Here is a 12,956-nt window from a genome sequence, read left to right as displayed (position 1 = left end):
AGTTAATCTATGCTTCTTTTTACATTAAGGAAAATGAAATGCCAAATTGACTTAAAACACACTTGTAACAGAACCCTTCAATTCTAAGGGATCTCTAATTTACTGTCCTTTTAATGTACTAGATTATTGTATTACTTTTACAAAATTGAAAATAGTCTTCTCTCCATAAGTATGAAGTAAGATGAAAGAGAATAACATTACAATTGCCTTGTGTAGTTTGTACACAACATACAGCATGTTTGCACATTTCTTCCTCTTGCTTTACTAACTAATCATCTCTAAGCTAAGATTCATTATGTGTTATTTTACAGTACTCAGGACATTGTCCATAAGAGTTCAGGTTCATTGAACAAAGGATACGACAATTATTATTACAGTGACAGAGAATACCATGATGATGATGATGGTGGTTTCAACAGAGATGACGACTATGATCGACGAAGGGACGATGATTACGACAAGAAGGGATATGAAGGGGACAGATATGATGATTATGATAGGAGAGGATATAACGATAGTTATGATAAACGTTATGATAATGATGATTATGATCGTCGTTATGATGATTACGATCGCCGTGATGATGATTACGATAGGAGAGACGATGATTATGACAGACGGCGGGATGATGATTATGATGACAGAGAGAGATATGATGATAGAGACAGACGTTATGATGATGACTATGAGGATGAGAAGAGACGGTACAGCGACCACAGTGATAAGGACCGCTATGGAGATGATGATAAAGATTATGAGCCTTACTCAAGACGACCCGATTACGACAGGACACCAAGCTATGACAACAGACCACCAAGTTACGGGGAAGAGGTAGATATCAGGGAACCAAATAAATTTGACGCTGATGGTTACCCCATCGATACTACGCCACAAACCCCAAAAACTCCTGGGACATCTAGTTTTGTATAAATCTGAAACCATTTCTCACTGAGAAACTATATTCAAACCATTATGCATAGTCCATATAGGTGGTTATAAGATTTTTTTTTGTTTATATTTTCCTTCCACTTCTTGTTGATATAAACTTTGATCAAAATTGATTATGTCATTAATTGTATATAATTAGTAAATTTTGTATTTCATTTGTCACGATTTGTGCCACTTTTGAATAACGGTACTACATGTTTTAGCAGATCATCTTGTTTTGATTGTTGCAAATGAGATTTATTTTTTAAGTGCTAATCAAGTGACACAAAATGGCTTCCATAATTTGTACAAATAAAGCATGAGTTTATATTTCACTCATAGATGAAAACATGTACTACACAAAATAGGGAGGCAGTATCTGAATACAAAAGCATTTATTTTTGCATATTTTATAATCATGATATTTCAAACTCTCAATTAATTGTTAAAAAAAAACTTTGCGATGCAAAAGAAATGTTTATATTATTTAAAGATTTTTAGCAAAACTTATTGGAAAATACAATTGAAAACCGACCATTGATAATATTACATTCTCCATAATCCATATCAAGGGAAATACACTTTGATAGAAGATTTTTCATGATGAAAACTAAGCAAATTTTCTTCTGTACTTTCAGTTGTTTTCATACATCAGAAAGGGAAAACCATTCTTGAATAAGTCATGTGCAAGATTTCATTATATGTTTCTTCTTCCTTTCAAGTTAAAAGGTTAAAAATTGTGTATTTTTGTTGTTATCATTAGATATGAAAGGCCTAGATGAAAAAAATTAGCACATTTCTATTTATATATTACAAGTTTAGTGATAATTTTGAGGTTGTTACATATCATGTGCCATAAAATAACTTTTTTTATGTTTTTAACCTATTTTGGAAAAAGATAGTAATTCAATTTAATGGTTGTAAATGTAAATTATTCAGGGGTCTCTTATTTACATTTATTCATTTGAATTTAATTTTGAAAGTTTGAAGGACAAGATATCCTTCTAAATTGGTTGTGATGTTTTTAGATGAAATTTATCACAAGAATCAGCTTGAAGTCTCCAAACTTTTAATATTTATATTATGATTATAAGGCATTGAATTTACTTGATTTCTTGGCAGATCGAATATCTGTTTCTTTCCTGTAACTGATACTCTTGAAATTATAAGCATAATTATTCTTTGAAATACTCTTCTTTTTCCAAGTGTTTTTGAGATTATGGATTATTTTGACAATTCCAATTCAGATATGCATTGGTATCTTTAAGATTATTGAATATTTTACCAAATTCCAAATACGATATGCAATTGGTATCTTTGAGATTATACTATTTTATCAAATTCGAAATAAGATGCAATTGGTATCTTTGAGATTATTGAATATTTTACCAAATTCCAAATACGATATGCAATTGGTATCTTTGAGATTATAGAATATTTTACCAAATTTTAATTTAGATATGCAATAAGTATCTTTGAGATTATAGAATATTTTACCAAATACCAATTAAGAGATGCATTTGTATCTGAGATTTTTTAATACTTTACTAAATTCCAAATAAGATATTTATTGGTACCTTTGAGATTAATGACTATTTTACCAAATTCTTAATAAGATATGCATTGGTATATGAGATTATTAAATATTTTACCAAATTCCAATTTTAAATATATGCATTGGTATTTTTGAGATTATGGAATATCCTACTAAATTCCAATCAAGTTACTCATATTTAGTATCATTGAGATTATGAAATACATTACGGTACCCCATTTTGATTAAGATATCATTGGTATCTGAGATTATTGAAATTTATTTCTGAGAATATATATTTTGAATCTATTTGAAAATACTGAGTATAAAGTAAAACATTTTATGATATTGTTCTTACTTTTTAATTGGTTCTGTTCATAACTATGAGATTTTGTATACCATCAATTTACATTTTTGTATATGTCTAGAAATTCATTAGGTTTGAATCTCATAGGTATTGGAGGCATTTTTTTTTATCAAGACAGCTTCTAAAATATAATGTATTAAGGTGGTACCCAACACCTTCACTAAAATTTATGTGTCTCCTTTAATTTTCATAAAATTTTGACAAAATATTTACTTTGACCCTTTGACAAAAATATAAGAATTTCAAAAAATTTGAACCAAGCATTTTATCAGAAAAATTACACTGGTTATATAGCAGTTTGACAAACACTAATTTTTGAAAAGCTTAATATTCCCTAAAAACACAACGTCATTAAAACGTTTAGCTGATTTTACAGATTTATCTCCCTGTAGTGTTAGGTACCACCTTAACATATATTAATGTATATAGAAGACAATTAGACTAACAGTTGTTATTAATATTCAAGTTAAACACATTTCCTTTAAAGAAACAGATGGATTAAATATAAAATGTTTGAAATTTTGATTGTGACCACAACTACTTCTCATTTTTTTTCTCAACAGCTTTAAAACATTTAAACAAAACCTAACCCAACTGTACACATTTCATATCATAGAGGTAGAATAAATAGGACTTAGCAGCATTTGTAAATATATAAAGTTTTATTTGACCATATCTAGATAATGGAGCTTATTCAAGTGTTATTGAACATATCAAGGAAGTTACATGGATTTTATATGTATTTACATCATTTATAAAATTTTATATTCATTTTTTTTAACAATTTATTTTATCTTTGGTTTTGATTGAAGGCAAACACATCTGAAGAATATTGTTTTTTTTTGTTTAACATTTTTTAAAATAAGAATTCCATTCAAACTGTAATAAAAGCAAAATGAATCACACTTTATACAAAATATGTCAAGAATCCTCAATTAAGTTCACATGTTTTAAAAATACTCCTTTTTTGGGGGGAATTTTTGAATTTACCCAAAAAAATAATGCAATCTCTGACTCCAATTTTCACATTTTGTCTTTATTGTCTCTATTCTTTATTTATGATTAAGACTGGAAACTATTTGTACAATTACTGTTATGAAGTGCTTGACACTGAAATCTTTTTTTGTTTTTTACAAACATCAATACTGTTGTTGTACTATTAAATGTAATGGAATCTATGAGATTATATAATTTTCAATCACTTAGAGGATAACATGCAATAGTGTTATTGGCATTTAATAAAAGAATTAAGAGATTTTATTATGTTGTTCAATTTAGTAAAAATTAAAAATTCATTTTTTTTTCATGTTTCATTTTGTTATATTATCCTTTTTTTTCTGCATTATCTAAATAAAAATTCATTTCCATGAGAATTATATCAACTGTTCTTTAAATGAGATTATATTCTTCAGAAATAAAGTTATTTGAAAAAAACTGTAACACAGATCTGATACTCTTGTCTCTGATGACATGTTTTACTTTTTTTGGTTATTGATATTTTTTATAACACGATTTTAGTTTTAGAAAGCAACTGTTTACTGCAATATTAAGGCATTGATTATTATGTATATACACATATCTGGAATTTTTTTATGTGTCTAATTATATGCATCTATCTTTGAGCATTTATTTACATTCCCATGAAAGAATCTGATAATTTGATCATCATTGTACATACTCTCTTTAATATACTATACATTCCATATGAACATATCATTTTACCAATATTTTATACCAAATCATTGATAATTATACTTGTACATAACTAGATCTGAGATTTTATCAATAAAACCTTATATTCATAAATTTTCTTTACTTTTCTAATGATGGAAAACCAGAAGTACATGTATATGAAAAATTTACAGAAATTAAACTAAATAGACAAATAGTCATCAAAGATACAAGGCTTAGAAAAAACGATTCAAGATGGTTCAAGATGGTTCTTATGACCATATTGAAAATCTTCCTATATCTATATAGCACTCATTAGTGGCATTGAACAGCTGGGGGCCAAAATCAATTGATCCTAACTTGGAAAGAACCACACACCAAAATGACAAACCAAATCTGCCTATGTTTTTGCCTGTGTAACAAACTAGAAAAAAAATATTTTATTTAGATTATCATCTACTCTACAGAAGGGTGTCACCATAGAAATTTATCGGTGGTAGTTTTAAATCAGAATTTATACTTTGGCAAAGACCCCACCCAGAGCCGAAACTGTCATTATCTCGTTCTCTTTAATAACCCCATTGATCGTCAACCCATCATGACTCTTGGCCGACAGATGTCTCGAGGGGACTTCTTTCTCCGGAAATTCGAAGAGGCAACGAAGACACCTTTCGGGTACCTTCTTGTTGACTTAAAAGCTAGAACCCCGGAGGCCTCCAGATTGCACACAGAGATTTTGCAGATCGGTCAAGGAGAGACACATGACGAAAAGAAGGAGAACGACCTTCTCTCCGAAGACGAAAGTTCGGTCTCGTCAGACGAAAATATGACCGAAGAGACGGACGATGCTGATAGACGAGAAGATCTCATCGTCTCGTTATTGTGGAGTAGTGTTTACTCACATTCGTGGATTGGAAGTCCATAGTCAGCAAGAGTGTGGGCAGAAAAACGGCATTGCTCTCCCGATGACCGGTAAAGATGTAGAGGATCGACCGACCGACCGATTTACAAATTAATGTTCTCTAGAACCTATTAATTTTTGAGCAAAGAACCGATAATTCAGCAAATGGAAAGTTGTCTTATTGGCACTCATACCACATCTTCTTATATCTACTTGTAAAAGAGGGACGAAAGATACCAGAGGGACAGTCAAAATCCTAAATCGAAAATAAACTGACAACGCCATGGCTGAAAATGAAATGGACAAACAGACAAACAATTAGTTTATTATAGTACACATGACACAACATAGAAAATTAAAGTAACTCTTTCTATCTATTTTCTGCTAAACTTCATGATGTTATCTTTACATTTTATCATACATATTCTAAAGACTAAAAGGGGATCCCAAAATATAAATTGTGTATGCAAAATCTTGTATTTAAAACGAGAAACAAGCTATCAAGACGGACAATTATATATAACAACGTTTCCAAATTTATTGGCAATAATTAACACTTTTCTGTCCATATCATAGTGTATTCCAGAAATGTTTTCAATGCCGTCTTCTCTGCCCAGTAATTGTCTACTTTGTTTTCCATCAGCTGATATAAAAACGACATTGTATGAAGCCCGTCCTATCACATAAATGTTTCCATTTTCGTCCGATGTAAGTTTTTCTGGTGATTTTAATAGTTTTTCGTCAGAAAACTCCCAAATAATGTTTGATGATCGGTCAAAAAGAGTAATAATGCCTGCATAAGTGTTGCACATACAAACGTTACAAGTAGATATTGTGACATAAATGATACCGCCTATCATTCGAAAGAATTTAGAAACTGTGTACTCGTCAAGATTTGCTATATACAGACCGCGGCCATAAGTGCCCATCCATAGCATGCCCTCATTATATTCTATACCAAAACATGCAACACAAATAGATATAGTTTGTTTCAATTTTATTTTTTGCCGAATATCAATTAGATAAACGTGATACATGTGGCCGCAAACAGCAATTGTATCATTGTTGATGGATGTTACATCGATTAACCCTCCCGTAAATGAATCAATGGCAAATCGATCCTTGAACGAACCGTCGTTATGACAAATTGTAAATATACCTTCTCTGTCGACAAACAGGAAATCTTTATTTGGAAGAAGGCAGAATGCCGCAATTTCCGGTCTTGAGGAGTCTGATTTCAATATATCAAATTTATTGCTTATTCCGAGCTTTGCATAAGGACTCCTTATCGGTATTTGTATCTTAGGAAACAGCACGTTTACGGTTGTTGTCTTGTGATTAATTGTCTTATTAGATCGATTATGTCCATCTCTACAAAGATCGCATAAAGCACTTTCACATTCAGAACACCATACGATTGCAGCTTTATCGTTCCCAATTTTAAGACACCAACCACAGCTGACACCAGTAGATGTAGCCATTTTGTTTTACCTGTAAAGTTAAGTATAAGTCAAGTGTATTATGTACATGTTTTAAAAATGTTTTAAAAATAGTACTGTAATTGAACACTTTGAAATATTTGAAATACTTGAACTACTCTGACAACAATGCTTTTAAATAATAATTATGTTTTATACATGTACACACCTTTGAGAGTCAGACCAGCGTTTACTAAGTTCACGCAACATTGAATTATGTCTCTCAAGTTACAATTTAAATACTAATTAATTAAGTGCATTCGAAATTTTACTTTAATGCATGGATCTGATACAATTGGCGAATGAGCCTCCATTTTTCTATACATTATTTTGGTGTGTGTTTTTAGTATTTTTATGTAAATATTAATCAATATTTTCACTTATTTCATGTGCTTTTGCTCTTTTCCATACGATTTTGCAATTACAGTAGTTTTACTTCGAATTTCCATGAAAACTAAAAAAAAAGGCATTCAAAATAAGGGATCCATTCCTGAGCGTATGTGAAGTAATTAAGGGACTGCTAGTTTTTGGTCCAATATGATTTTCTCTTTTTTTATGCCTGGCTTGTTTAATTAATTGCTTTTTTAACGTCATTTTTAGCACTATTGACTGTTTTTTAAGCGGTCAGTTTTTATAAGTGGAGGAAGCCGAAGTCCCCCGAGAGAACTATCGAGCTTTGGTAGGAAAACTGGAAATGACACGTTCTCTGTTCAAACATTGCTATTTTCTCTCTTACTTTTTCAAGAACTGCTAATGAATTTTGATGCTAATGAAATTAAAGATGAAAATGTAAAATATTCCTATAATTTTTATAATAGGGACCCACTCTTGTTACATACCTAAATACGAAAATATCATTTCTATCGATCATCGCGGTGGGAAGTCAAGAACTATTTTACTATGGACCAATTCTGTTGTCCAGTCATTGTACCCCGTATGCGTTCAAAAAGTACTCAAGGTGGGGGAATGGTTTTCCTGTATAAGAAACATTTAGAACAGAAAATCTCTGTATGTGAAATTATAAAAGACTCTATAATAGTTATAAAAATCGACAAATCAATTTTTTTGAAAAATAATGAAGATAGATACCTAGTATTTGTATATATTCCGCCGTATCGATCGGTTTTCTACAAACAGTACGATGTAAATGACTTGTTTGAAGATCTGGAATCCGTCTTAGAAAATTACTCAACAAAAGGAATAAGTTTTATTTGTGGGGACACTAATAGTCGGACAAGCACATATGACGATTACATAAAAGATGACAACTTGCCGGATTCTGTTGTTGACCTTACTTCATATTTAACGGATTCACAACTCTCTCTTAGGGTAAATCCTGACTTGAAAATTAACACATGGGGTTTTAAATTACTTTCTTTGTGCAAATCATCCGGATTTCGAATTGTTAATGGTCGTCATAGCGAAGGCTTCGCAAACTGTTTTACATACTAAGTGCGAACGGAACTAGTGTGAATGACTATCTTATTACACAGGAACAAAAATACAGTCTTTATGTCAAAGATATATTACTTTCTTTTTTTCCAGAAAAGACACAGCTTATTGTAACTTATATTTTTAACCTTACTTAAGAAATAAACTTGGAATGCATGGAAAGGCTTTGGATGCACTTTATTTATATACCAACTACCCATCATATGAAATTTTCATTTGACGTTTATTTCTTACTCAATTGACAATTGACAACCAGACACAATTTATTTTTTGGACAGCATCCCATCCTCCTTGCACAACAATACATTTTTTAACTGCCAATGCCTCTTATAAAGAGGACAATAGGATGAGAATTAAGGAGATTTTTTATTTTGGTGTAATTTTTGAATTACTTCTTCTCAAAGACATCATATAATACCATATTTTTGTCATAATCATAGAAAGAAAGAGAAGTTAAACTTGAGAGCTTTATTGCATTTTTAATCAAGTAAACATATTTTTGTAGGGGCAGGATTAGATCTTGGTAAGATGCAGGAGATGGACCCTCAGATAGTTGACCCTCGTCGTAACACTACAGTTCTAAATGGTATGACTGCTAACCAGAAATACAGGATTCATATGTGGGGAAGAACTGAAAATGGACGTGGTGAAGCGTCATTTGTAGAGCTATCAACAGCTAAAACTTCAAGCATGAGTAAGATAATTGAAATTAGAAAATTCTTTTAAGTTCACTGAGTTACAATTTAAAAAAAAATATTTCTGTAAATTTAGGAATTTCGAGCTTCAGTGCAAGAAAAACAATGTTGCGAGGAACTCAAATTTGATTCTGTAAGCATTATTCCTTCACAGCAATATCTGAAAGCACATAATGTATGTTTGAAATATGAATGGGTAATGTCAACTTGTTTTACCTTTTGACTGCTATTTACAGGCTTACATGACTAGGGATTATGACAGATTACAGAAATTTTAGGCCTTTGGGAAAACTGTAATAAATAAAACTAAATGTTATTTGTTTTGTAGGTGTACCTCCATTTTCTATCATCAATGTTAATTCTACCTTCTTCAATGTAACCTGGACGACCATCGCAAACAAGAAATACGGGACTGTTGCTTTTGTTGAATACCATAAAGATGGTATGATTGTTTTTCTATTTAAAACAAATTATAAGATTTTGAAGATCAGTGAATTGAAGTATAAATCTGGTTATTTACTTCTTATCATATTAAAAAAACCTTTATTTAAATGTTTCAGGTAACAAGAATAAACATATTAAGTATCCAAACTTTCAAGTTGGTACTCTTTTTACATTGCAATCCCATATGATAAATCAAAGATTGTTTTCAAAATTTCAAAATGTTTATCTAATATTTACCATGGTTCAAACTTGAAGAGAAACATGGTTGCATGATGCAATATTTTACTGTGATTGACTAGCATGACTAGTTTAATAAACTTTCCTGAAATACAAATTAAATGAATTGGAACAAAAGAAGACGATGATTTTGAGATTGTCTACAAGTCATCCCCATTTATTGCTGCTTCTGGAGCACTTAGTTCTCATTAAAAACTATCGAAAAAAATCAAATTATTTTTACGTTGCATGTCTACTTTAAGTATTAGGACTTGAATGTTGTATAGTTTAATATTTTTGTGTTATCTTATAGGTGTTGCTGATTGGCAACAGTCACCACAGGAAGTATCTAAGAGCTGGATAGGTATAGCTAATCTCCAGTCAGGGACATCTTATGAAATGCGTCTGTCCGTCACTAATGGTGGAAATACAGCATCAAGTGAAATAGAAGTAGTAGAAACTAAAGGAATACGTAAGTATGAGGGAGGGACTAGATATTCAAGTGACCTACTGTTCAGTGGAATGTTTTTGACAATTTTGTGATCATGATGACATGGCTAGTTTTCCTTCGGTATAACAGAGGAGAAAACTCCAAAATAAAATCAAGCAAACAGGTTTGGTCATAAAAAAATGTGAAAGTTACATTCTGGGAAATTAGTATATTTTTATTTTCCAAAATTCAACTGTCATTTTTACCATTTCTAATGCAAAAATAATGTGTATCGCATAAAAATGACATTAAATTTGTCCATTTTACAAAAGAAATACTATGTGATTAATCTGCCTAGTTGAGGCGTCTCGGTGGCCTAGTGGTCTAAGTACAGTCCAGGCAATTATTGTTATTCGTAATATTCCTCAAACTTGTAATATTACAACAAATAGTAACATTACAGCATTGTGTAATATAAGGCCTATATTACAAAAAAGCGTAATAATCAATATTACGAATATCTGTAATATAGTTTTTCTATATTACGAATATTTGTAATATACGATTAACCGGCTGTATCGTTAAATTCGACGTGTCTTACCATGACATAAAGTAGTCTTTCTAAAAGATATACATACGGTAATCATTTTTACATAAGCAGAAAATTTAGTTTTAAAGTCGAATTTTGTTTTTTTACAAAATTAATGATTTTCTTACGAAATTTCTAACTTACATTTGAAGTTTGGACAAACTGGTCATTCCCACAATCTTAAAACTAATTTCCTATGAAAGAATTACATTTTTCCTTAACAGAAACGTTTTATTTGTTGTGGTTTGAATGCTAGTATCACGTCGAAAAATCTTTTAAGAAACATGTGTATCGATTTCAAACCACATTTCAGTGGAGATAACTCTAGGTCGCTTAGAAGTGGCTGAAAAGTAAAAATCGTTGTCTCCCTTAAAATTGATCTCGTGCACTTGAAATTACAATGTGTGTTAGTAGCTGGTAAAAATTTGGACACAACTGATGAACCAAATTGATTTCAAGTCTTTTTTGGAATAATTAAAATAATATAACATATCACAGAAAATGAAATAGAGGTGCATGACATCTTGCACACGAGACGAAGACAATCATGTCCTATGTAATAATATGAATTTAAATTTTCCGCAATAAATGATATTAGGCATCGACTTTTTTTTTTATTAGGGTGGGATATTTTATTTTTTAAAGAATTGTTAAAATAAAAGTTTCTATAATATAAAACTTGTTTCAGAACGGAAATAAGAAGGAAAAAAACTGTTTTATATTTAAAAAAAACTTAGATGAGGGCCTTGATTAGGATCTTCATATCTGTATTCTAGAATTTGTGTCTATTATTCTCGCCCGTTGGTTGCCAGGACGTCTGCTGATGCCTGCATTTTCCCATTGATAGACCGCGACTTAAATTTTATTCTTTTAATTCTAACACTCGATTTTTGAGAACAAAAAAAAAAAGATTGATCATAATTTATTTAGATAAGTGTTGTTCGTCACACTGAGACCCCATCATAAAGAAAAAACAAAACACACAAATAAAAAAAACACACACACACACAAACACACACCGAAATGAATGGAAGTTGTCCGAGTCGAACCAAACAAATATTTTAGACACAATCTACAGGCATGCAGGTGTAATAACTGATAATTTCGATAAGAGGTTCTTACTTCCCACAAAGCTACCTATGTCAAACAATATTTATTTCTGATTACAGTAATATGAACAATCGTTTTAGTTCAAAATCCCACAAACCGATTGATTCATCGAAGTTTTTACCACTGAGAATTTTGTTCACACATAAATTATACACAGTATTTTTTTTTCTCATAAATGTTATATCAAAAGTATAATTTAGATACTTATAACGTCAGTCAATCATGCAATGCTTCCATCAGTCTTTAAAAGGAAATATAAATGGCAGTACTGGAATATAGTGTGTTACACGGTTGAAAGGGTAGAAAACAGGTTGGGGGACTAGGTATCATCCACATTTTGGCAAAAGAAAATTAATGACAAATAAAAAAAATGGAAATAAAAGAGGACATTGACAAAACAATAGACTATTATACTATAGAATATATATTTTAGATTATAGAAGACTTTCAAATTTTTTGTTTGCTTTCCAATGACAAAGCCTTGATCCCTCACCTTCATTCTATTCTTAGTAATTTCTTACGTATACGCCGCTAATATTTTCGTAACTTGACTTTGTCCCTTTGTTTATAAGCGGTGCTACCAAAAAGAAAGTTGAAGATGCTGGCTGGTAAATTGTTTTTGAAAAGATTGGAGACGTTGTAAATTGTCTTTTAACATGGTCAGCACTCGTTTACCCAGCTGTCATTCTGTATTATTTCATTAAGGTTCGGAGAAAAACTGTCATAAAACATTTAAGACACAACAAAATAAGTATTTGTATTTAGAATAATTGTGTTCTATTACAAAATACGGAACAAAAATATTGATTTGACGACTTCAATAGCTTATACAAGTGTTTCTATTAATGAATGTTTTTACATATTGTGTGTCGAGAATGATATATGATTTGTTTTGATTTTTGTTAACAAGACTTGTAAAGTTAATCACCTCCCATAAAAACCACACACAAAAAAAACGAAACAAAAAGAAACAACGGCATACCGTAAAACCTGATATGGTAAGATGATAGGGTATGCGGTATGGTACAAATGCTACCATGACGTGGTAAAAATGTATGTTACGATGATATTGGGGTATGGCATGGTCATAAAGAATATACTACAATACCAAAGTAAAATTAAAAAAATTGTATATTAAGAAA

At 30.8% G+C, this 12,956-nt stretch overlaps 2 protein-coding genes across 9 annotated transcripts in view; both read left to right on the top strand.

Annotated features, from left to right (window-relative positions):
- LOC143071756 (neuroglian-like) overlaps positions 1-1,888 on the top strand; it is a 39,058-nt gene extending 37,170 nt beyond the window's left edge. For 3 of the 5 annotated variants that reach the window (XM_076246329.1, XM_076246310.1, XM_076246320.1), the window contains one exon: positions 312-1,888. In XM_076246329.1, coding sequence (XP_076102444.1) covers positions 312-930 — 619 coding nt within the window. In that variant the 3' untranslated portion in view covers positions 931-1,888. The remainder of the gene's footprint in view (positions 1-311) is intronic. The other 2 variants (XM_076246345.1, XM_076246336.1) reach the window with 1 other exon arrangement.
- A 6,951-nt stretch (positions 1,889-8,839) lies between these two features.
- Positions 8,840-12,956, top strand: part of LOC143071788 (uncharacterized) — a 72,818-nt gene continuing 68,701 nt past the window's right edge. For all 4 annotated transcript variants that reach the window (XM_076246393.1, XM_076246377.1, XM_076246384.1 and 1 more), the window contains exons 1-3: positions 8,840-9,024; positions 9,354-9,467; positions 9,999-10,157. In XM_076246393.1, the coding sequence (XP_076102508.1) occupies positions 8,859-9,024; positions 9,354-9,467; positions 9,999-10,157 (439 nt within the window). In that variant the 5' untranslated portion in view covers positions 8,840-8,858. The remainder of the gene's footprint in view (positions 9,025-9,353; positions 9,468-9,998; positions 10,158-12,956) is intronic.

The sequence above is a fragment of the Mytilus galloprovincialis genome, chromosome 1 (genome assembly GCF_965363235.1).
Source record: "Mytilus galloprovincialis chromosome 1, xbMytGall1.hap1.1, whole genome shotgun sequence".
Lineage (NCBI taxonomy): Eukaryota > Metazoa > Mollusca > Bivalvia > Mytilida > Mytilidae > Mytilus > Mytilus galloprovincialis.
Note: the sequence above shows the minus strand (reverse complement) of the source record. Positions and strands in the feature narration are given on the sequence as shown.